At 35.9% G+C, this 20860-nt stretch overlaps 4 protein-coding genes and 2 long non-coding RNA genes across 8 annotated transcripts; 4 read left to right on the plus strand and 2 right to left on the minus strand.

Annotated features, from left to right (window-relative positions):
- Positions 1–762: 762 nt before the first annotated feature.
- Positions 763–5708, plus strand: LOC104716604 (protein NLP2). Of its 2 annotated transcripts, none has more exons than XM_010434002.2 (5): positions 763–1398; positions 1957–3032; positions 3170–3217; positions 3314–4355; positions 4443–5708. In XM_010434002.2, exons 2-5 carry the CDS (start codon positions 2103–2105, stop codon positions 5342–5344), a joined length of 2922 nt encoding a protein of 973 aa, XP_010432304.1. In that variant the 5' UTR covers positions 763–1398; positions 1957–2102; the 3' UTR covers positions 5345–5708. The 2 variants fall into 2 exon arrangements, with proteins under 2 accessions (XP_010432304.1, XP_087326103.1); XM_087469977.1 differs by having other exon boundaries at positions 1062–1398; positions 3170–3230.
- A 607-nt stretch (positions 5709–6315) lies between these two features.
- Positions 6316–9061, plus strand: LOC104716605 (isocitrate dehydrogenase [NAD] regulatory subunit 1, mitochondrial). Its single transcript, XM_010434004.3, has 4 exons — positions 6316–7025; positions 7443–7682; positions 8359–8437; positions 8538–9061. The coding sequence occupies exons 1-4, from the start codon at positions 6516–6518 to the stop codon at positions 8810–8812; spliced, it is 1104 nt and encodes a 367-aa protein (XP_010432306.2). The 5' UTR covers positions 6316–6515; the 3' UTR covers positions 8813–9061.
- A 3114-nt stretch (positions 9062–12175) lies between these two features.
- LOC104716606 (uncharacterized) lies at positions 12176–13182 on the plus strand. Its single transcript, XR_756114.3, has 3 exons — positions 12176–12240; positions 12418–12636; positions 12949–13182. It is a non-coding gene; the product is annotated as an uncharacterized LOC104716606 (long non-coding RNA).
- Positions 13139–14564, minus strand: LOC104716607 (uncharacterized). Its single transcript, XM_010434006.3, has 4 exons — positions 14425–14564; positions 14185–14317; positions 13917–14020; positions 13139–13788 (listed from the first exon to the last, which is right to left on the minus strand). Exons 1-4 carry the CDS (start codon positions 14455–14457, stop codon positions 13744–13746), a joined length of 315 nt encoding a protein of 104 aa, XP_010432308.1. The 5' UTR covers positions 14458–14564; the 3' UTR covers positions 13139–13743.
- Positions 14565–15008: 444 nt separating this feature from the next.
- Positions 15009–16663, minus strand: LOC104719973 (uncharacterized). Its single transcript, XM_010437951.2, has 2 exons — positions 15751–16663; positions 15009–15586 (listed from the first exon to the last, which is right to left on the minus strand). Exons 1-2 carry the CDS (start codon positions 16661–16663, stop codon positions 15009–15011), a joined length of 1491 nt encoding a protein of 496 aa, XP_010436253.2.
- A 3104-nt stretch (positions 16664–19767) lies between these two features.
- On the plus strand, positions 19768–20643 carry LOC147935746 (uncharacterized). Of its 2 annotated transcripts, XR_015568901.1 has the most exons (3): positions 19768–20037; positions 20269–20318; positions 20420–20643. It is a non-coding gene; the product is annotated as an uncharacterized LOC147935746 (long non-coding RNA). The 2 variants fall into 2 exon arrangements; XR_015568900.1 differs by lacking the exon at positions 19768–20037 and having other exon boundaries at positions 20134–20318.
- The last annotated feature ends 217 nt before the right edge of the window (positions 20644–20860 follow it).

Here is a 20860-nt window from a genome sequence, read left to right on the forward strand (position 1 = left end):
AATTTTGAATTGTTATTGGTTTAAAGTTAAATAATATATTTTAGTCAAAGAAAAAAATATATTTAAACTCAGTAATCATTGTTTTCTTAAAATGTGTAAAAATTTCTAAACATCAATCTTTATGAGATAGAGGGAGTATAATATAGTTTAAACCTCTTTTGTACTGAAATCAATACAAAACTCAATCTTAAAGAAGAAGGTAACTATTGGCTAATTATTTTAATTTGCATCTTATCAATCTATGTGCATAATACACTCACACATCTATATCCACATACAGAGAGATTGGAAAAAAAAACACACCATGGCAAATACTGAAACCACAAGAAAGATGAATAAATAAAATTAGAGGAATTATTATATATACAAAGGGCGTTTAAGAAAAATTCAAACAAAGAGTTAAAAAAAAACAAAAACTAGGGCTGAGGTCAGGAAAGGGATGATTGTTTTTGTGAGAAGTTAAAAAGAAAGAAAGAATCTTGAAGGTCAAAATAATTAATGGAACCTGTTCAACATGACAGACATTGTCTTGTGCAAAGAATCTTTCTTCTCCCTCTCCCATTGATACAGATCAACAAGCTGTTTAACCAATCAAACAGAACAAAGTACACATTTGCTTACGTAATCAAAATAATTAATTAAATATTTGATTAATTAATACTACTATATATATTATAAAAATTTTGGACGAATCTTTAAACAAAGTAATAGGCCAAAGACATCATCACCAACTACATCATTTAAGAGAAACAAAACACCACCACAGCTCTCTTAAACACCCTCTCTTCCTCCTCTAATCTATTTCTCAAATTCTTATCTTTCTCTCTTTTGCAGAAGAAAACAGAGAAACAAAAGATCTTATTTTTAACTGCAGGTGGGGTTTTTTGTTTTTATTATATTAATGGAAGTGTGAAGAGATTAGAACAGTAGAGAGATCTAATTGGATGGTAAAAAACGGGTCCACTTTGTTCTTGGGGAAAGATTCTGCACGCCCACATGGTGAGAATTAAAATAGACTAATACTCCCTATTTACCCTTCTTCCATCACCACCTACATGCGTATGTCCAGAAAGAGAGAGAGATAAAAAAGAAGTGGTGATGATAATATCATCTATTTGATGAGCTAAAGGAGTTTTTTTTCTCAGCTTTCTTTTTTTCTTTTCTTCATCATTTATGTGTGTTGTGTTGTGTACCAATAAACAGAGACCAAACAAAAAAGCCTCTCTTAATAACTGAAAAAAAAAAAAACCAGAGCAGAGCTAAAATATTTTTGTTGTTGTCCTGTCAGCTCTTCTTTGTTAACTCTTACTTCTTCTGAGTGTTTGAAACCCAAAAGTCAAATTTTTTCTTTCTTTTCTGAAATTCTCTCTACTTGCTCGAGGAATCTTGCTTGATAAAGTAAGTAACTTTTTGTGTGGGTTATGTAGTTTAGTTACTAACTATTTATGGGGTTTTGTCGGAAGATTGTTTTGTTCTTTGTGGTTATGGAGCATCAGAAGATTTTTTTGTTCTATGGAAACTGATGTCATGAAGCATCAGATTCTTGTTTTTATCCTTTTCTCCGACTTGTTGTGTGTGTGTGGCATTTATTGTCTACTGGAAATTTCCTTTGAATTTGTCTTTTTAAGTGTGTTCAATAATTGGCCCTCTTGGAGAGTTTCCATGTCCATTGGGGAATAATATTGTACTTGAAGCTGCTGATGTTAGTACTTGATGAATCCTCCTCTCTTTCAAGTCAACTCTCTGTAGCTTTCCTTTTTTATATATATTTATAGCCTCCCTATGATCTCACATCTCTCTTAAATTTCATTTATATACATGTTTCAAATGCACTTTTAATCTTGCAGTTGACATAGACTGAGTTTTTTTTAGCTCTTGTCTTGTTTCTTGTCTTTCTCTTTGTTCTTTTTAGTTTCTTGATCATGTTTCTGCAACCTTTGCAAATCGGTTATGTAGACAACCTTAAGGGGACCTCAAAGACGCTTGGTCTTGCTGGTTCTTGAAGTACAACATCAAAGCACAAGTCACTGAATAATTTTTTAGGGTTTTGGTGGATACGAGACTGGGTTGAAAACAAAAAAAAACAAGGAGTTTCTTTTGATATGGAAGGTGGTGGGGGTGGCGGTGGAGATGGCAGTTTCTTACCAAATTCTAGCTTTGGTGTATTCTCTGAGACGGCTATGGATATGGATTTCATGGAGGAACTCTTCTATGATGGATGTTGGCTTGAGACAACAGATGGTAAGAGCTTGAAGCAGACGTTGGGACAACAAGTTTCTGACTCTACCACCATGAGTGACAACAACAACAACAACTCTTTCCTTTATGGTTATCAATTTGCTGAGAACCCTTCACAAGATCATGTCTCCAACGAAGAAACAGGGAGAAAGTTTCCTCCAATAGCACCGGGCTTCCTCAAGATCGAGGATCTCTCCAATCAGCCGTTGAATCAGCTACCTTTTGACCAGTCTGTAGCTATGAGTTCTGCACAAGCAGAGAAGTTTCTCCTTGAAGAAACAGAGGGAGGAAGAAGATGGTGGATTGCTCCAAGAACAAGTCAAGGCCCTTCTTCATCAGTGAAAGATAGATTAGTACAAGCTATAAAAGGTCTTATGCAAGATAAAGACTTCCTCATACAGATATGGGTGCCAATTCAACAAGAAGGCAAGAACTTTCTCACTACTTTGGAGCAGCCACACTTCTTCAACCCTAAATACTTGAGTCTTAAAAGATACAGAGATGTTTCAGTGGCCTATAATTTCCCGGCTCATGAGGATTCCACGGAGTCTGTGGGTCTTCCTGGCCGTGTTTTCCTTGGGAAACTACCTGAGTGGACACCTGATGTGCGCTTCTTCAGAAGCGATGAGTATCCGCGCATCAAAGAAGCAGAGAAATGTGACGTTCGTGGCTCATTAGCTCTTCCTGTGTTTGAAAGAGGTAGTGGGACTTGTTTGGGTGTTGTTGAGATTGTTACTACAACTCAGAAGATGAATTACAGGCCAGAGCTTGACAATATTTGTAAAGCTCTCGAGGTTTTTCTCTTCCCTTGATGTCTCTAAATCATCCAGTTGCATGTTTAACCAAATAACACTTGACCAACTTGATCCTTCAATGAGAAGTTTTGTCTGTGTATTGTTGTAGCCTAAAGAGGGTTCTTGTTTTTTTGTAGTCTGTTAATCTAAGGAGTTCAAGAAACTTGAAATCTCCAAGCAGAGAGGTGTGTCAAAATGGTCTCATAAACCAAACTTTTACTTTTCAACACAGAGAAACTTTAAACTCTTGTTGCTAAATGTCATATGCCCTTTTGTTTCAGTTTCTGCAGGTCTATAATGAATTCTACTACGCAGCATTACCTGAGGTATCAGAGTTTTTGACATTGGTCTGCAGATTATATGATCTGCCTCTGGCTTTAACGTGGGCACCGTGTGCTCGGCAAGGCAAAGTTGGATCCCGCCATTCTGATGAGAACTTCTCTGAGTGTGTTTCAACTGTAGATGATGCTTGCATTGTCCCTGACCATCAGAGTCGTAATTTTCTAGAGGCATGTTCTGAACACCATCTACTTCAAGGGGAAGGCATTGTGGGAAAAGCATTCAAGGCAACCAAACTATTTTTCGTGCCTGAAGTAATCACTTTTAGCAAGACCAACTATCCTCTTGCACACCATGCTAAGATCTCAGGTCTACATGCTGCTTTAGCAGTCCCACTGAAAAGCAAATTCAATGGTTCCGTTGAGTTTGTGTTGGAGTTTTTCTTTCCAAAAACTTGCCTTGACACCGAAGCGCAACAAGATATGCTCAAGTCACTGTCTGTGACCCTGCAGCAAGATTTCAGGAGCTTAAATCTTGTCATTGATAAAGAGCTAGAGCTAGAAGTGGTGTTTCCCGTTAGAGAAGAGGTCGTATTTGCAGAAACCCCACTTAACAATGCACAAACCGGAGAGAATATGAAACCTTTGCCTTTGGAAGAAATTTCTCAAGAAGATTCTTCATGGATCTCACACATGATAAAGGCTAACGAGAAAGGTAAAGGCGTGTCTCTTTCTTGGGAGTACCAGAAAGAAGAGCCAAAAGAAGAGTTCATGCTCACATCTGGATGGGATAACAATCAGATTGGGTCAGGCCACAATAACTTTCTTTCAGAAACTGAGCAGTTTCAGAAGGTGTCAAATTCAGGACGCAGGATCGACATGGATCCAAGTTTTGAATCAGCTTCTTTTGGTGTGGGGCAGACATTGTTAGGCAGTAGAAGACCAGGTGAGAAGAGAAGAACAAAAACAGAAAAGACAATTGGTTTAGAAGTTCTTCGACAATACTTTGCAGGAAGCCTCAAAGATGCAGCCAAGAGCATTGGTGGTAAGAATAGTTCTTGTTATAATGTTCATTTTACCAACTTCTCTCTCTGATAGTGATGATTCACACAGTTTCATTCTTATGTTTCAGTCTGTCCAACGACCTTGAAAAGAATATGCAGACAACACGGGATAACACGATGGCCTTCTCGGAAGATCAAGAAAGTGGGACACTCATTAAAGAAGCTCCAACTTGTTATAGACTCTGTTCAAGGTGTTCAAGGCTCTATTCAACTTGATTCATTCTATACAAGTTTCCCAGAGCTAAGCTCCCCACATATGTCTGGTACTGCCACTTCATTCAAGAACACTGACCAGTCAAGGAACTTAACTGCTCAAACCGAGAACGGTGTTTCAGCACAGGGAACTGCTGCTGCAGCCCCAAAGTCACCTCCATCATCTTCTTGTAGCCACAGCTCTGGTTCAAGCACATGTTGTTCAACTGGAGCTAATCAAAGTAGCAATACTGGAAATACCTCAAATACTGTAACCACTCTGATGGCTGAAAATGCAAGCGCAATCTTGAAGAGAGCTCGTAGCGAGGTAAGGCTGCATACCATGAATCAGGAGGAAACAAAGTCCCTCTCTAGAACACTAAGCCACAAAACGTTCAGTGAGCATCCTCTTTTCGAAAACCTACCTCGGTTACCGGAGAGTAATAGAAGGAAGTTGAAAGCAGAAGGGGCCTCTAAAGTGAAAGCCACATTTGGGGAGGCCAAAGTACGGTTTACGTTGCTCCCTACTTGGGGATACAGAGAGTTGCAGCATGAGATTGCTAGGCGTTTTAACATAGATAATATTGCACCCTTTGATCTGAAGTACCTGGATGATGACAAGGAATGGGTTCTTCTGACATGTGAAGCGGATCTTGAGGAATGTATCGACATTTATAGATCATCACAGAGCCGCACAATCAAGATCAGCGTTCATGAAGCTTCTCAAAACAAGCTGGGAGGTTCTTTTGGTAGCATCGGTCTTGGTCCTTCGTTATAAGCAAATCACTCAGGTATAAAAAGGTTGTACCTGCAAAAAAAGAAAAGAAAAAGACCAGGAGAGATTCAACTAATTTAAAATAAGTAGTGTGTTAGAAAAGGTATTACTCACCATTTTATAGCAATGGGCATCGTTTTTGTAAACATATTTTTCAGTGCCCCTGGATCATACCCCATTTTGCAAGCAGCAGTAGTGGACTGGTTTCCTGCATCGGCTTAGCAGTTTTTTTTTGTATAATAAGGCGATGCGTACCAGAAACATGCTTATTATTATGTGTACGTATTTTTATTGTCTGTACATCATTTTTCATCTGGATTCTACTAAGCTCTGCAAGTAATGTTTAAAATTGAAATATCTTCACTTACTTGCATTCTACGAATCATTACAGTCAAAGCTTACTGTGTACTAACATTACGTCTCAGTAGTAGAGATCTAAGTTTCTTTATTCACTCTTGCTACATGAGAGTTTTACTAATGTCAATCCAAGAGCATTAGACTAAGTACCTGATTCGCAACATTTAGTAAAAATGAGGAGGTAAATGTAGAAAAGTCCAAGTGGTCCACTTCAGCACCAATTCAGTAAAAAAGTATTGTCCAGAAGATTCGGATTTTTTGGGATTATTGAGAGACGACTATGAGAAGATAAAAGGACTGTTTCTTTTTCAAACTCGACAAGAAAGCAAAACGATGACAAAGGGAGTTGATAGACACGTTCGAACCTCTAAACACTTGCCAATCTCCGATTCTTCGTCTTCTTTAGCCAAAGCCTTGAAAAAAGGAAGATACTAGGGTGCCAAGTGATAGATAATTTTGCAAATGCCGTCTCATGTTCACACCTGATCAAAGATTTTCCTGTACTTTTGTAAATAACTGAGGTGGAAAATAAGCAAAAATCAAACTATGGGGGCAGTTGTGTAAATATCTGAATTGACGATTTTGCAAATATGGTCTAAAAAAGCAGCTATCAAATTGTTTTATAGAAACATATTAATGAGATGAAGATTTTGGGGGTGAATTGTGTAAATACCTAAACTTTAACAATAAACGCTTTTCGTCCGCCTCCAGCTCCCAAAGGCCAAAGGGGCGAATCTTCTTCTTCTTCTTCTTCTTCTTCTTCTGTTTCGATCAAATCTTTTATCTCAGATTCAAACCCAAAATTCACAGAGCAAAAATGTCTTGCCGATCGCTAAATCTACTCAAGAATCTCGCTAGAAACGCGAATGGATCGGGTATCCAGACCCGATCGGTGACTTACATGCCTAGACCCGGTGATGGAGCACCACGCGCAGTGACGCTGATTCCTGGAGATGGAATCGGTCCACTGGTGACGAACGCCGTGGAGCAGGTGATGGAAGCGATGCACGCGCCAATCTTCTTCGAGAAGTACGATGTTCACGGAGAAATGAGCCGTATGCCGCCGGAAGTGATGGAGTCGATCAGGAAGAATAAGGTTTGTTTGAAAGGTGGGCTTAAGACTCCTGTCGGTGGTGGTGTGAGTTCGCTTAACGTGCAGCTTAGGAAAGAGCTTGACCTCTTTGCTTCTCTGGTCAACTGTTTCAATTTGCCTGGTTTGCCTACTCGCCATGAAAATGTTGATATCGTTGTCATCAGAGAGAACACTGAAGGTGAGTATGCGGGGCTTGAGCACGAGGTTGTTCCTGGTGTCGTTGAGAGCCTTAAGGTGAGAATTCCGACTCTTCGTTTAGTCTTCTTTTAAATTATGGCCTTATGAATATGAATTTTGTGGAATCTGTGCTTAGAGATTAGCGTTTTAGGTTAACTTTTGTATAAGATTAGATTGATCTGACATGTTGGATTTCAGTTGCCATCTAGTTGGAAACTTAAAACAATGATGGATGAACATTTTATGCCTAATTCGATGATTGTGGACTAGCTAGCAATGATTATTCCTATTTCTTGGTTACTTATGATATTGTTGAACATGATTAGTGTGGTTTTACATAAGTTAGTTGCTTATCACTATTCTGTTGAGTATACTTTTTTGTGTATATTTGCAGATGCATGTTGCTTATTATCTTTGTTTGCAAATGGTCTTTTTATACTATGTGTGATTGTTCTGATCCTATTCTTCTGCTAGGTGATCACGAAGTTCTGTTCGGAGCGTATTGCAAAGTATGCTTTTGAGTATGCGTACCTCAACAACAGGAAGAAAGTTACAGCGGTGCATAAGGCTAACATTATGAAACTTGCGGATGGTTTGTTCTTGGAATCTTGTCGCGAGGTTGCTAAAAAATATCCGAGCATCACCTACAATGAAATCATTGTTGATAACTGCTGTATGCAACTTGTAGCGAAACCAGAGCAATTCGATGTCATGGTATGTTTCGGAGTTCTATACAATATGAATTTTCCCAGCTATCCATTGGCTCTCATTCTTGGATGTTTTACTCTCATTCTCAATACCAGTCATCTCTCTTCCTAGTTTGGTATCTCTGTAGTTTACCTGTTTTACGGTCTTATTATCTTATTGGTATGAGACTGATGTTGTGTTCCCATATACTAGTTAATTGCCCCATTTGCATATTGGAATGTGACTGGTACTGTATTGCCACATTCTAATTTATCTACTCTCGTCATTTGCAAATCACGCTTTCAGGGAATATTTTAAAGTGTACTTTGGTGGCCTTTTCTATTTATTATTACTACTTTGCTCTGCTGAAAATAAGTTGAGGACAAAGCTACATGTATCTAGCTCGGAATTCTCAGTTATTAAACAACCTGTTTTGTCGTTTATGGTTCCTTTGCTTTGCTAGTATAGCTACCTTCGCTTCTAGCTCTTTGTTTTGGATAAGATCCAACTTAGCATGAATATACAAGTGCTAAATGCTGAGCTCAACTTCGACTCGCATTAACTATTGTTCCTTAGGGCAGTAGTTTTGACTGTTGCTATTAACCTTATCTTGCTATGTTCTCTCTCATTACTGTATGTACTAGTTTCCTTTGGCTTTTTTTTCTTTCCCTTTTATAACGGTAATTTATAAAATGTTTTGCAGGTAACACCCAATCTCTATGGGAATTTAGTTGCAAACACTGCTGCTGGTATTGCTGGAGGCACAGGAGTCATGCCTGGAGGTAAAAACATCCTGTATTGATAATCTCATACGCCTTTCGAGCTATATACATTTACTGGATAAGGAATGATTCTAATCTGCGACATTAAATACAAAAACAGGAAATGTTGGGGCAGACCATGCAGTATTTGAGCAAGGTGCGTCAGCAGGAAATGTTGGGAAAGACAAGATAGTATTGGAAAACAAAGCAAACCCAGTGGCATTGCTTCTCTCATCAGCGATGATGCTTAGACACCTTCAGTTCCCGTCATTTGCTGACCGGCTTGAAACAGCAGTGAAAAAGGTCATCGCTGAAGGAAAGTGCAGGACGAAAGATCTTGGTGGAACAAGCACGACTCAACAGGTAGTTGATGCGGTCATTGCAAAACTAGACTGACTTTGACAAATTACGTGTTCCCTGTCTGCATAAATTCATCAAATTCCTGCTACAGATTTTGTGTGTTTGCCAAAATATGGGGTATGATCCAATCCTAAGCACACCACCGGTTATTTGGTTTTGTACCTCGAGTTTTCTATTCTTTAGCCGTCGAAAATTTCGATAAGAAAAGAAACAAAAACATGTTCTAAATAATTCATGTTGCTACGTTTGTTTGTTGGCGGCTTTTGTCATTTCATAGTTTCTAAACCCCTGTTCGCGGAATATGCAAACTTTTTTATTGATCAGTAAATTCAGCCAGACACATATTTAGAGGGGTTAAAACAAGAATTTCTATTTTTAATGGGGTAAAAATGCAAAATTTAGAGGGTCAAAATGAAGTTTTATTTAATTGATGGGGTCTAACTGCAAACGTTTTAAAGGGTCAAAATGAAAATTTGTTTAAATGAGGCCAAAATGCAAAATTTAAAGGGGTCCAAATAAAAATTTATAAATTTAATGGGGGGCAAAATACAAAATTTTGGGGGGTCATTTTGTTATTTAAATTTAAGTTGATTCAAATGGCGCATCAGTTCACATTAATCTTAATCACAAAACTCTATTCAATCGGAAATTCTGTCAGTTTACAAGAAAACCATTTCAATTTCATTTCCATTTTTAACAAGAGTTAAGCTAGCAATTTTGGTAGCCACGTACGGGTTGATGCATGACCCTGTCTAGTTGATTTTTTTCTCTCTCTTTGTGTGTGTTGTGGATATGGTTTTTATTATTGTATTAGTGATAGAAAAAATGTATTCTTAATTTATTATGGTTGATATCGTTCCTACTATTCTCAATTTATTGTAACTCGAGGTTGAGGTCTTGCTTGCATGTATTACACATTTACACGCGATACTCTGAAACTAACATTTCTATATTAAATTTGTAAAATCAAAGGTTAGTTTGGGTGGTGATAAGAGAGAGAGCAAAATTTTGGAAGGTAAACCAGAAATAGAAGTCGTCGCCAAAATGTGGAGGAGTACTGTCGGTTCTCTCCATCGTCGTGGAAAGCTTTTTGTTGCCGTGTTCCTTAATCTCGAGAAAAAGCTAGGTTTCGATGGTCTAGGTCTGAACTGGAACACTTCTCTCATCTTTGTGGGCGGAATGGGTCACGCCGTCACCGGTATACGAGGTTTTCGGTCTCTGACCCCTTAGGAGGAAGAGCTTACTTGGTTTAGGATTTTTGAGCTCTTTGTAGTTAGGGTTGTTGATCTACATTTGTTGAGGGGTTGCAGGGAGCCAGATTTTGTGTACTTAAAAATATTGATAGTACACAAAATATTCAAATATAAACAAAGATAGATGTTTGTAGTCGCATGTGTTGCTTGTACATGGTATGTACATACCAAAAGATGGCATAGAACAAATATACAAACGCACGGAACTAACCTGATTTTTCAAAAACGAGTAGACACCTTTTATCACCATTTCTTCATGTTGTTAGGTGGGTGTATCATCATCACATTTGTGTTAAAATACATAGACTTCAAAATTTACGAAAAAAATCGATGCAATTGAGAATTATTTTAACACAAAAACAAAAAAAACATAGTGTGGCATAAGGTGGTTACCTTATTGGTATAGTACAAAAGTCATTGTATACTAGTCTTTTCTTTTCTTATTAAACCATATACTTTTTTTAATCTTAATTTAATATTAGTTTTTTAATCTTAATTTAATCGTTGACGTTGTTATGTCAAAATTTATATTCTAATATGACACTAATATTCTATACTATGTGAATTGTAAAAATATCAAAAGAACAAAAAAATTATTGTTTTTTGGCTGTTTTAATGGAAATTTGTGTTACTTTATAGACTTTAAATCCTTCTGAAAATTATGAAATTAATTAATTACCTGCCGTAAATGATAGTAATACAAAGGAAGGAAGAGTAAATATTAAATATATTGTGTTTGTTGTTCGAATTATCGGAAATATCTGACGGTTTTACTTAATGGTTCACCATTGCTTAGTGTACCATGTCAGGTTCGAAATGAAGTTTAGAGGGTCAAAATGAAGTTTAGAGGGTCAAAATGAAGTTTTATTTAATTGATGGGGTCAAACTGCAAACGTTTTAAAGGGTCAAAATGAAAATTTGTTTAAATAAGGCCAAAATGCAAAATTTAAAAAGGTCAAAATGAACATTTTAAATTTAATGGTGGCAAAATACAAAATTTTGGGAGGTCATTTTGTTATTTAAATTTAAGTTGATTCAAATGGCGCATCACCTATCCATTGGCTATTTGTCATTTTGTTATTTAAATTTTAGAAACATATAATCTATAGCGTACATAATATTAATTTTGTGTATAACAAGTTATATCAGCTCATATTTCTCTAAAATGTAAAAATAAAGTCTTAATTAATAAAATACTTAATGTAAATTCTCTATAAATTAATATTATTATAAATGAATAAAATATCATCCCCATATTATTAATATAATTAATAGAGGGTTTTGATGTACAAAGACTAGTTTTGATTAAAAGATGTTATGATCATATACAGATCTTCACAACATTTTGTAATCTAACATATATAGCAATTTATGATCCTCATTTTCTTACAATAAGTTTATCTGCCCTTTAGTTTAGATAGACCCAATTAAAATTTTGTACCGTTGATTCCCAAAAAAAATCTCAGAGCCAACTTGGTCTTTCCGGACGCGGTGATCGGAGAGAAAAATATTCAAATATCAACAAGGATGTTTGTTCTTGTATATGTTGCTGCTTGTACATGACCAAATTGGAATATGACCAAGCAGGTATGTTTTTTTTTTTTTTTTTTTTTGGCACAAAGTATGTTCTTTTAGTCCTCACATAGAGTATTTTGTTATTTAAGACTTTCTTTGTCTCAAGTATTAATTAATACTAATATCTAAAATAATTTGCTTTTAAGTTATTTTAATAAATAATATATCTTCAGCAACATTAGTAATCAAACATAGCAATTTAAGATTTGCCATGGTGGCGGGTGAAGATGATTAAATGCTTTCACATACAAAAACTTAAAATGTGACTGAAGAAGTGGAGAACAAATATTCATATCCAAGGCAATTAATTTATTTAGTTCAGTAACCAATTAAGAAAGATAAGATTATTATATGTATGATTTAGTGGAAAATGAAGTCTATTACTATACACATTGTTTTAAATTAACCCTCGTAGTTAAAATAATAATCAAATCCAGTTTTAGTTTTCGACAAAATCATCATTACGAGAGAATCAAGAAAACAAAATAAATAATGACGAATGGGCTTCGGCAACAGGCCCATCAGTATAAATGGGCCCAACTAAAAATTAAGGGTGGGACTGTTAAGGATTGAGACGCCTAAAGAAAGGCTTGAGCTACTCAGGAAAGAAGTTGAAAAAATGAAGCGAGACAGGAGGTAAGTAGAAAAGCAAAGCACTTTGGAGGGTTTGAATTTTGACAGAATCGAAAATCGTCAAAGAGCCCCCCTAGAAGTTTAGAACGAGCCCAAAGGAGGAGAATTCCTCCCTTTGCTCTTTTAGTTATTTGGTATTGATTTTTTTTTTTTTTTTGAATCGATGGTTCGTTCTTTCAGGGTGCGATTGGCCGATTCGTCGTCAAGTGGGGAAATAAATTTTACCATCAAGTCGAGGGGAAAAAGTATACTGCTCTCGCAACACTTTTCGTCGGATTTGGTTACGGCGACATTAAGGCTGGGACTGTTAAGGATTGGCTCGAACAAGAAAAGCTTGAGCTATTCAGGAAAGAAGTTGAAAGAATGAAGCTCGAGTATGAAGCTGAAGCGAGACAGAAGGTAAGTAGAAAAGCAAAGTGTTGATGTGATTAGAGATTACTTAGGTCGATATGTTGCAATGATTGTTAGATTTTAGCCTCTAATAAGACTCTTTTAGGACACCAAATACTGTCGTTTACTACGTTGTGACTTGTGAGATTTGATTGATTGATTTTGAAGGGTTAAGTTCTGATCAGATCAGCAGTTTTGATGTTATTGTTTTCTGCCAAGTGAAGTGCTTTTCTCTCTAACCATCACGACGACTGAGAGAGTAGAGATATCTTTGTTTTTTCTTCTTCTTTTAAATGGTTTTTGGTTGGTCTTGTGTCTCAGGTGAGGAGTTTGGAAGCTGCCAATGCTAATCAGTAGAATTCGGGGAAGAATATGCAACCAGCCAGCCGCACATTCCTGTCTTTTGTGTTTTTCTCTTGTTGTTTGCATTTTGGTATTTTCTATGTTCAAGTCACATACACTTAAATTGCCATTTTATATGATGTCCACTGTTATTTTTGGGAGTCAGCCATGATGTTTAAGCTCTCTTAATTCAACTTAAATTTTGGTATGCCACTTTCGCGTCTACTATTTAGTTGTCTTCTGTTTACTCTTCTAGGCGCCTGTTTGTACTGTATTATAGATTTTTCTTTCTACAGTGTATTTATAACCTCTAGTACTTATAGCTCGATTTCAGTCTCTTGCAAGGGACATTTATACCGTCCGCAATCTCAAACGACTGCTCCATCGATTGTCCCATTTGAGAGCGGCGTGCGTGACTCCCCCGCCGTGGTTGACAAGACATTTTACTACTGACGAATCCTAAGACAGAATGGTTCTGTCTATTCGACGGCTTGCCAAATGGCTCGCCCTTGTTCGTAAAAGAAGCCGAACTACGAAGGTCGACCAGGGCTTATGGTGTGTGGCTAGATGCTCAACGGAAACTTATATACTCTCTGCTCCAAGGAGCTTCCCACCAATGTCCAAAACTGGCCAACGCGCCTCCTGAACAATATCGCTTCCTCCATCAGTCCAACATGGTAAGAATCTACGTTAGACGGAACTTCACCGGATTACACCAAACCCACATACTAGTCCAAAATAAAAGTAACATTGGATTAGACTGAATTGCTCCGCTCATGGCCTAGACTTACGCTCCTCCTTCAGTGCCTGCATTATTGCCTGCAACATAACCAAAGTTATGGTGATTTTCTTTTTCCATACTAGAAAAATAAAATTGAAATGAAAGCTAATTCTTAAAAGTAGAGAAAAAACAGAAAATAAATTGGGAATCAAACTTTTTTACTTACTTTACGATAGCGTTCAGATGTATCATACAGCTCCTTTGAAAGCTTGACGTGCTCGTTTTGCATTCTGTCTACTTTGTGCCAATGCTCTCTTCTCTTGTAAACATCTGTGAGAGTAATCAATTTGATTTTGGTAAAAATATACTAGTTAACAACAACAACAACAATAATAAACAAAAATTTCACTATTGGGATTTGAAACTGAGAACAATAATTAAAAAAAAAAAAAAAAAAAAAAAAAAGAAAAAAAGAAAACACCATACATACTTACTTTTGAAACCATGGGTAAAATATCCACCACGAAATAGTCCATAAAGAACCAAGCAGTCCTGCTCCTTCCACCCATTATTGACGCTTGAGGACAGGGGGGAAGAGGCGATGGTCGAATACGCTCTTCCACAAAACTACAGATTTCGATTCAAACAATATTAATAATTTTTTTTTAAAAAACAACGAAATTGTTAAGGGAATCCAATCCGGAAGAAACGAAAGAGGAATAATTTTTGCTCACCTTTGCGAGAATCGTTTGCGTGTGCTTCATCATCTTGCTCTCCTGCGTCGGTCTGATGTACAAAATTCCTTTAGGGTTTCTGCTTTCCCAATCTTCTTCTTTCAACCAAATTCTTCCTTCTTCTTTTTTTTTTTTTCTCAGCTCACGAGTTGTTAAAAAAAACAGGCCCATTAGTTTAAACAGGCCCAAATTGTTGTTTTTTTTTTTTTTCTTTTTCTTTTTGAACTTTACGTTGCGTCGCGTGGTTAAAAAAATTGTTTGACTCGGGGGGAGTTTTCTATTTTTTACCAATCTAAGGGCAACCCCAATGGGTATATTTTAGAGCCTCTTAAATTGTTTATTAATATATTTTGTAGTTTGAGTAGATTAAAAATTTTGTGATTGTTAATTAAAAGTTTATCTTAATGGTGGGTTTTTAGTATGAGTCTCTTAATTTTTTTTTTAAATAAAAAATTAAATTAGAATATGAAATTATTGCATTTGAGATATATGTTTATAAAATTATTGCATTTCATAAAATTTTAAACATATGAAACATTAAAACATAATAAAAGAGAAGTACAATTCATAAAAAGAGGGAATGCTTAATGGTATTCTCCAAATTTTGCCCAAATATTCTCAACCAAATCATCTTGCAACTGTTTATGTTTATCTTGATCACGAACACTCAAACGAATGTTCATCATAGTGGAGACACATGAAGGCCTGGTTGTTGGTACGGTGAAGTCCACTTCTGAAGTTCGGTTGGACTCCATGTGTGTGAATTCGGATGGATCACACAAAGTGTATCCATCTCGTTCGTCTTCTACGATCATATTGTGCAGTATGATACACGCTAGCATTAGATTTCCAATTTTATTCTTATCCCAAAGAAGAGCCGGATTTTTCACTATGGCAAATCGAGCCTGCAAAACTCCAAAAGCACGCTCGACATCTTTACGTGCAGCTTCTTGATGTGTAGCAAAGAAAGAGTCTTTTGGAGTTTGCGGTAGTGGAATAGATTGGATAAAAGTATACCATTTTGGATAAATACCATCTGTGAGATAGTAAGCGAACTTGTACTGGTGTCCGTTGACACTGTATTTAACTTTCGGAGCTCGACCGTTTAAAACATCATCAAAAACGGGAGAACGATCAAGAATATTTATATCATTTAATTTACCTGGAGGTCCGAATAAAAGAACATAATACAAGACTTCACGATTACATAAGACCGAGTACATGCTAACCATTAAAGTCACAACCATCAAAGAAACCGATTACAAGGAAGTGATTCAAACAACTATTTAAACACCAAACCGATTCAAACTGATGACAACATGTCACCAATAAGCTTGTTCTTTAAAGCTTTTTCTGATTCAGTAAGTGAATCATTTTTTGAAATGAGATTTTCAACCAGCACATGCTTACTATGCTTCTCTTTCATTACAAACTCCATCTCTTTCAAAGCAAAATCCTTTTGCTTCATCTCATACATTCTCGCAACCTCTTGCATCTGAAACTCCAACCAAGCTTTCGGATCAGCCTCAACATCCGCTTGTGAGTTGCTGTTCTTCTTGGCCTTTCTCTTTGCAGCCTTAATACCAGGAGGACGAGTCATCATTGGATCAGCCTCAACATCCACCGGTTGGGAACTTGAAGGATCTATAGAACCACCCACCCGTGTCCTTTTCACCCCAGTCCCTTTAGAAGATGTGGACAAGCACCACTTTTGATTATATCTAAGCTCTCGCCAAGCATGCTCAAACATGAATTTCTTTTTGTGATCATTGAAGTAGATCTGGTTTGCTAGCTTCATAACGTCATCTTCGTTCTGCCCACTTGTTTTCTCCCTTGTCGCAGCCTCATAGCAACCTACAAACTTGCACACATTCTCGTTGATCTTACCCCACCGCTGCTTACAATGACTGGACTCTCTCTTTGGTCGGCCTACAGCATTCGGACAATCTGCAACGTAATCCGCTATCATTCCCCAGAAGGCTCCACGTCTTTGCTCGTTTGAAGTTATAGCATCCTTGCTCGTGTTCAGCCATGAGCTGACAAGCATCAGATCATCTGCTGGTAACCATGTATGCCTTGCTCTGCGGTTACCAACAGGGGATACAGCTGCAGGTGGGGCATCAGAACATTGACTCTCATATGGAGAGTCAACAAGCATGTGGGTTTCATGCTGACTTTGTAGCAAGTCGAAGAAGCCAGGAGACTGACCAAAGGGATTCATGGAGTTGTCTGAATCCATAGCCTACTTATTCGTGTGTGATTGTGTGTGATTTGTGATAAAGGCTTAATGTTGTGTGTTTTGTGTTTTACTATTAAGTGAACCTTTTATTTATACAAAGTTCACCATTAGTTTACTTTCAAATTTAAGTTTTTACCTAAACTACAACAACCACACATTTATCACATTAAAACAACCAACAACCCCTACACCATCAATGACTGACTCAAGAAGTACATAATAATCAATGACTGACTCGACTCATATCTAAACTAACACCAAATTAATTAAGAAAGAAGAGAATCATATATTACCTTCCTTCATGGCGGAACAGGTAGCAGTCTCGATCACAGTCCATCAATGCAAGTTGGTCCAATTCAAACTCCATCTTACCATTTTGTTTCGAGAATCGATGAGAAAGCTGAAACGAGAAAATACAAAAGGACACATATCTTACCATCAGTTACCATGAAAAATCAAAGTAAAAATATTAAGCAAGTTCATAATTCGATAATATACCTGACCATAGGCGATGCAACATTGGCATTTTGATGACAAAAGCAATTAGATCGTGGAACCTCAGTCTTGGAACTAGACTCATCAACAATGTCATCATGCAAAGGTGGATCTGCGGTTTCTTTGATGTGTCTTACCGGAGGACCACTCTCATTGCTCAGGGATTTGATTAACTGCCGCTTGAATGTCTCCAACTAAAAAAAAGTAGAAGAAACATTAGCTCCCAAAACTAAATGATGTGAAACTCTCTTACAATATACAGAATCAAACATGCATCAGAAAACCAAACAAAATTATCACCTTAGCCAAATCACGAGTGAGTTTTGTTACAGTCATTGCCAGTGAATCTTTCTCCTTAGTCAGGTTCATCTTTAGCAGAAAAAAAGGAAGACAGTTACATTCTATAAGAGTGTGACACCATAATCATTTTTATACTTGACCATATATGTTCATACACTGATATAGATAAGAGCAAATAAATCTCAATATACAAACCACAGCTGAATAATGAGTTACCTGAGATCATTCCAAAGGGTGTTCTCTGAGTGTTCATCACACGTCCTTTACCATCACAACTACTACACTTTTTAACGACAGTACTAGATTTAGCACATGTATACAACAAAGCCATTCAAACTAAAAACCAATAGTAGCAATCGACAACATGAAATCCCTAAATTTATCTCAGAACAAACCCATGAATCGCTAAAATTTCGAACAACCAACCCTAAACCCTAATTTGCAAACAAAATCCAAACAACCCTAATCCGTTGAACTAATCGCGAATTCATTCTATTAAACTGATAAACGTACCTTACGATTCCAATTGCTTCGATCTCATCCGAGTCAATCGACTCCAAACTCAAATCTCAAACGATTCAACCTCGAACTCGATTCTATATCCTCCGAATACCTTCCGCAGTTTCAATCTCCTCTGCTTCGGATCTCCTCCGACCCCAGTCTCCTTTGATTCCATATACTGGTTGATTCAATCTCCTTCTTTTGCAATTTTGGATTTCTCGATCGAGAGAGAAAGAGAGACAGAGCGATGGAAAGAAGAAATATTTGATCGGTTAAAAAAAATTCTTACTTTTATTTTTCTGTTTAGCCAACGAATAAGTGACACGTAAGGTCTCTTATTCTATAAATCAGTCTACTAAACAAGAGAGCTTCTTATTTTGATTTCTTTGATTTATTTTTTTGCTTCTTTTCAACTAAAACTCCTCTTAAATCCCTCCCATTGGGGATGACCTAATAAGTGTGTGTGGCTTTTTGGTGGTTTAAGCTTAGCTAAAGGGACGACCTTCAATGTTGCTTAAACTGATGTCCGTTAAATGTTGCTCCAAACTTGGTGTAGAACAATATCTAATGATGTTTCAAATGTTGCTCCAAAAATTGAAAAATGAATAGTATTCTTTCAAATTTTGAACAACACTATTTACTTAATACATCACATTTTCTAGATCTCTACAACTTAATTCCAGCGTGTATACCTACGATTGAAGCTTTATGTTCTCTTTTAGTTGAATTTTTAAACATTATCCTCTTCTCCTTTTTATTGTTTGCAAAGCACGAGGTCGATATCTTTTTATCAGCCCGTCAATAAGACATTGCTCGGTGAGAGATTCCCCAAATCCATGTAAGTGTCATCTTCTTGAAGCTCATTCTTTAAATTTTGCATTATTCACTTGTAATTTGGTATATCTTTGCTTTTGAGAATCTGATATCTTGGTTGGTGTTAGTTAGAAATGTGTATTTTACTTGAAAAACTTAAAATGCCTAATTAAGGCCTCGATTGGTAACAGCTGTTACTTATGACTGTAAAGACTTTAAGTTTAAAATTTTAATTGTAGAGAATTTGGCTGTAGTTGTTTTGACTGTAGAAACTTTAACTGTTAAAATTTGATTGACAACAAATATTTTTAAAACTGAAACTGTTACTTTTATTATTAAAATATATTAAACTGATGATAATGAAAAGAAAAATAATTATTATTGAAATGAATCTTAAAATAAGGAGAAAAAATAAGAATAATTAATGTGTAAAAATAATTTATATAAAATTTAAATATAAATTTTTAGAGAGCTTTTAAGTATAATGGGGAAAGAAAAAATTAAAATTTTATATTTGTTTAATTTTAAAGTATGGTTTTCACGCTTTAAAAAATCAGGGAAAACAAAGAAGAAAAAAAAAAAGCGACTTCTAAAGCTTTAAAAAAAATAAAAGTCAGAAAGTATGATTATTAAATAAATGGCTGTCAAAGCTTTAGGGGGAGGTATTGGTTTAGGATTTAGAAAGAATTTTAATGACTTTATGTTCTTGCTGATTGTTAGAATCATAGAAAATTGAAAGTTAAAAATAAAGGATTCTAAGAGATTGTTTAGGAAGTTTTTTAAAATCTTGATGATTTGTTTTTTCTAATCTTGTAAAATCTTTCTATTTGATGAAAGAGTTTTCATGACTTTTGTTATGAAGGAAATGATATAAAATCCTAAACCAATAACATAAAATTTGAATTCATTAACAATCCAAGATTCTTTTGTTTTACTTGAATAACATAAAACTTTTAATGACTTTATAAAACTCTTAATCCAATAACACTAGATTTATCAAGATTTTAGATAACTTTTTACAAATCCACAACCAATAACACCAAATTTTTAAAGAATTTTTAAAAGTCTTGATTGAATAACAACATATTTTACCTAACTTTTAAAGTCATTAAAATTCTTTCTAAATCCTAAACCAATACTTCCCCCTTAATTTTTTTTAAAGTCTTAAAAGTCTTGTACCAATCAGAACCTAAACCCCTTTTAATTTATGAATCTGAAAACGTGTTTGATAGTCAACCCACTTTCATAATTGTTACATGAATAGGGTAACTTGAGATTCTCCTTACATAGGATGTAAATATTGTGCAATATTTTTTGAGAAAGTTTAAAAGATTTTACAAGATTAGGAAAAACAAATCAGCAAGATTTAAAAAAACTTCCTAAACAATCACTTAGAATCCTTTATTTTTTTGTTTTCTTTTTTTTTTTCACTGTAATTTATAAACAATTGGAACATTCTTCTTCTTCTTCTAACAATGTTCGTTTTGGTTCTTGAGGTGGTTTGACATCAACTGGGAACCCAAAGAAACTTCAGTACGCTGAAGAGGTACGTACACATAAGGAAATAAAGATAGCATTTTGGGTTTTGTAACATCATCTCTATCTATATACCACTATTCATTCATGATTCTTCTTGTCATGTTTCAGGAGGTCCTTTCCAAAATCCAAGAAATAGATGAGTTGGAGGCAATATTGGATGGGTGATTCGTTTATTATTATTATTACATTGAAACGTACTAATTGTCAGATTTCACTTGTGTCCAAAGCTTTGTCCGTCCTACTTTTGCTCTCATGTTTGTGTAATGTACAAACTCCATGTCTGTTTAATTAATGATTTGATTCAAGTATAAGCATGGTTCATTTTGATAAAACAAGAGACAAAACTAAGGTCACAACAACACAGAAGGTTTTTTTTGTTCTTTAAACGCATACTGATACTATTGCAAACATGGCACATACAAGATCCACAAGATACTGTTACAAACGTAGTTGACCTGTAGTAACAACAATAGCTTCTTGTAAGACTATAATATTCTAGAATTAAGTTTGATATAAAAGATACTAGTATTGTCATATCACGTACCTCCT

Source organism: Camelina sativa, chromosome 10 (assembly GCF_030686135.1).
Source record: "Camelina sativa cultivar CO46 ecotype springtype chromosome 10, ASM3068613v1".
Taxonomy (NCBI): domain Eukaryota; kingdom Viridiplantae; phylum Streptophyta; class Magnoliopsida; order Brassicales; family Brassicaceae; genus Camelina; species Camelina sativa.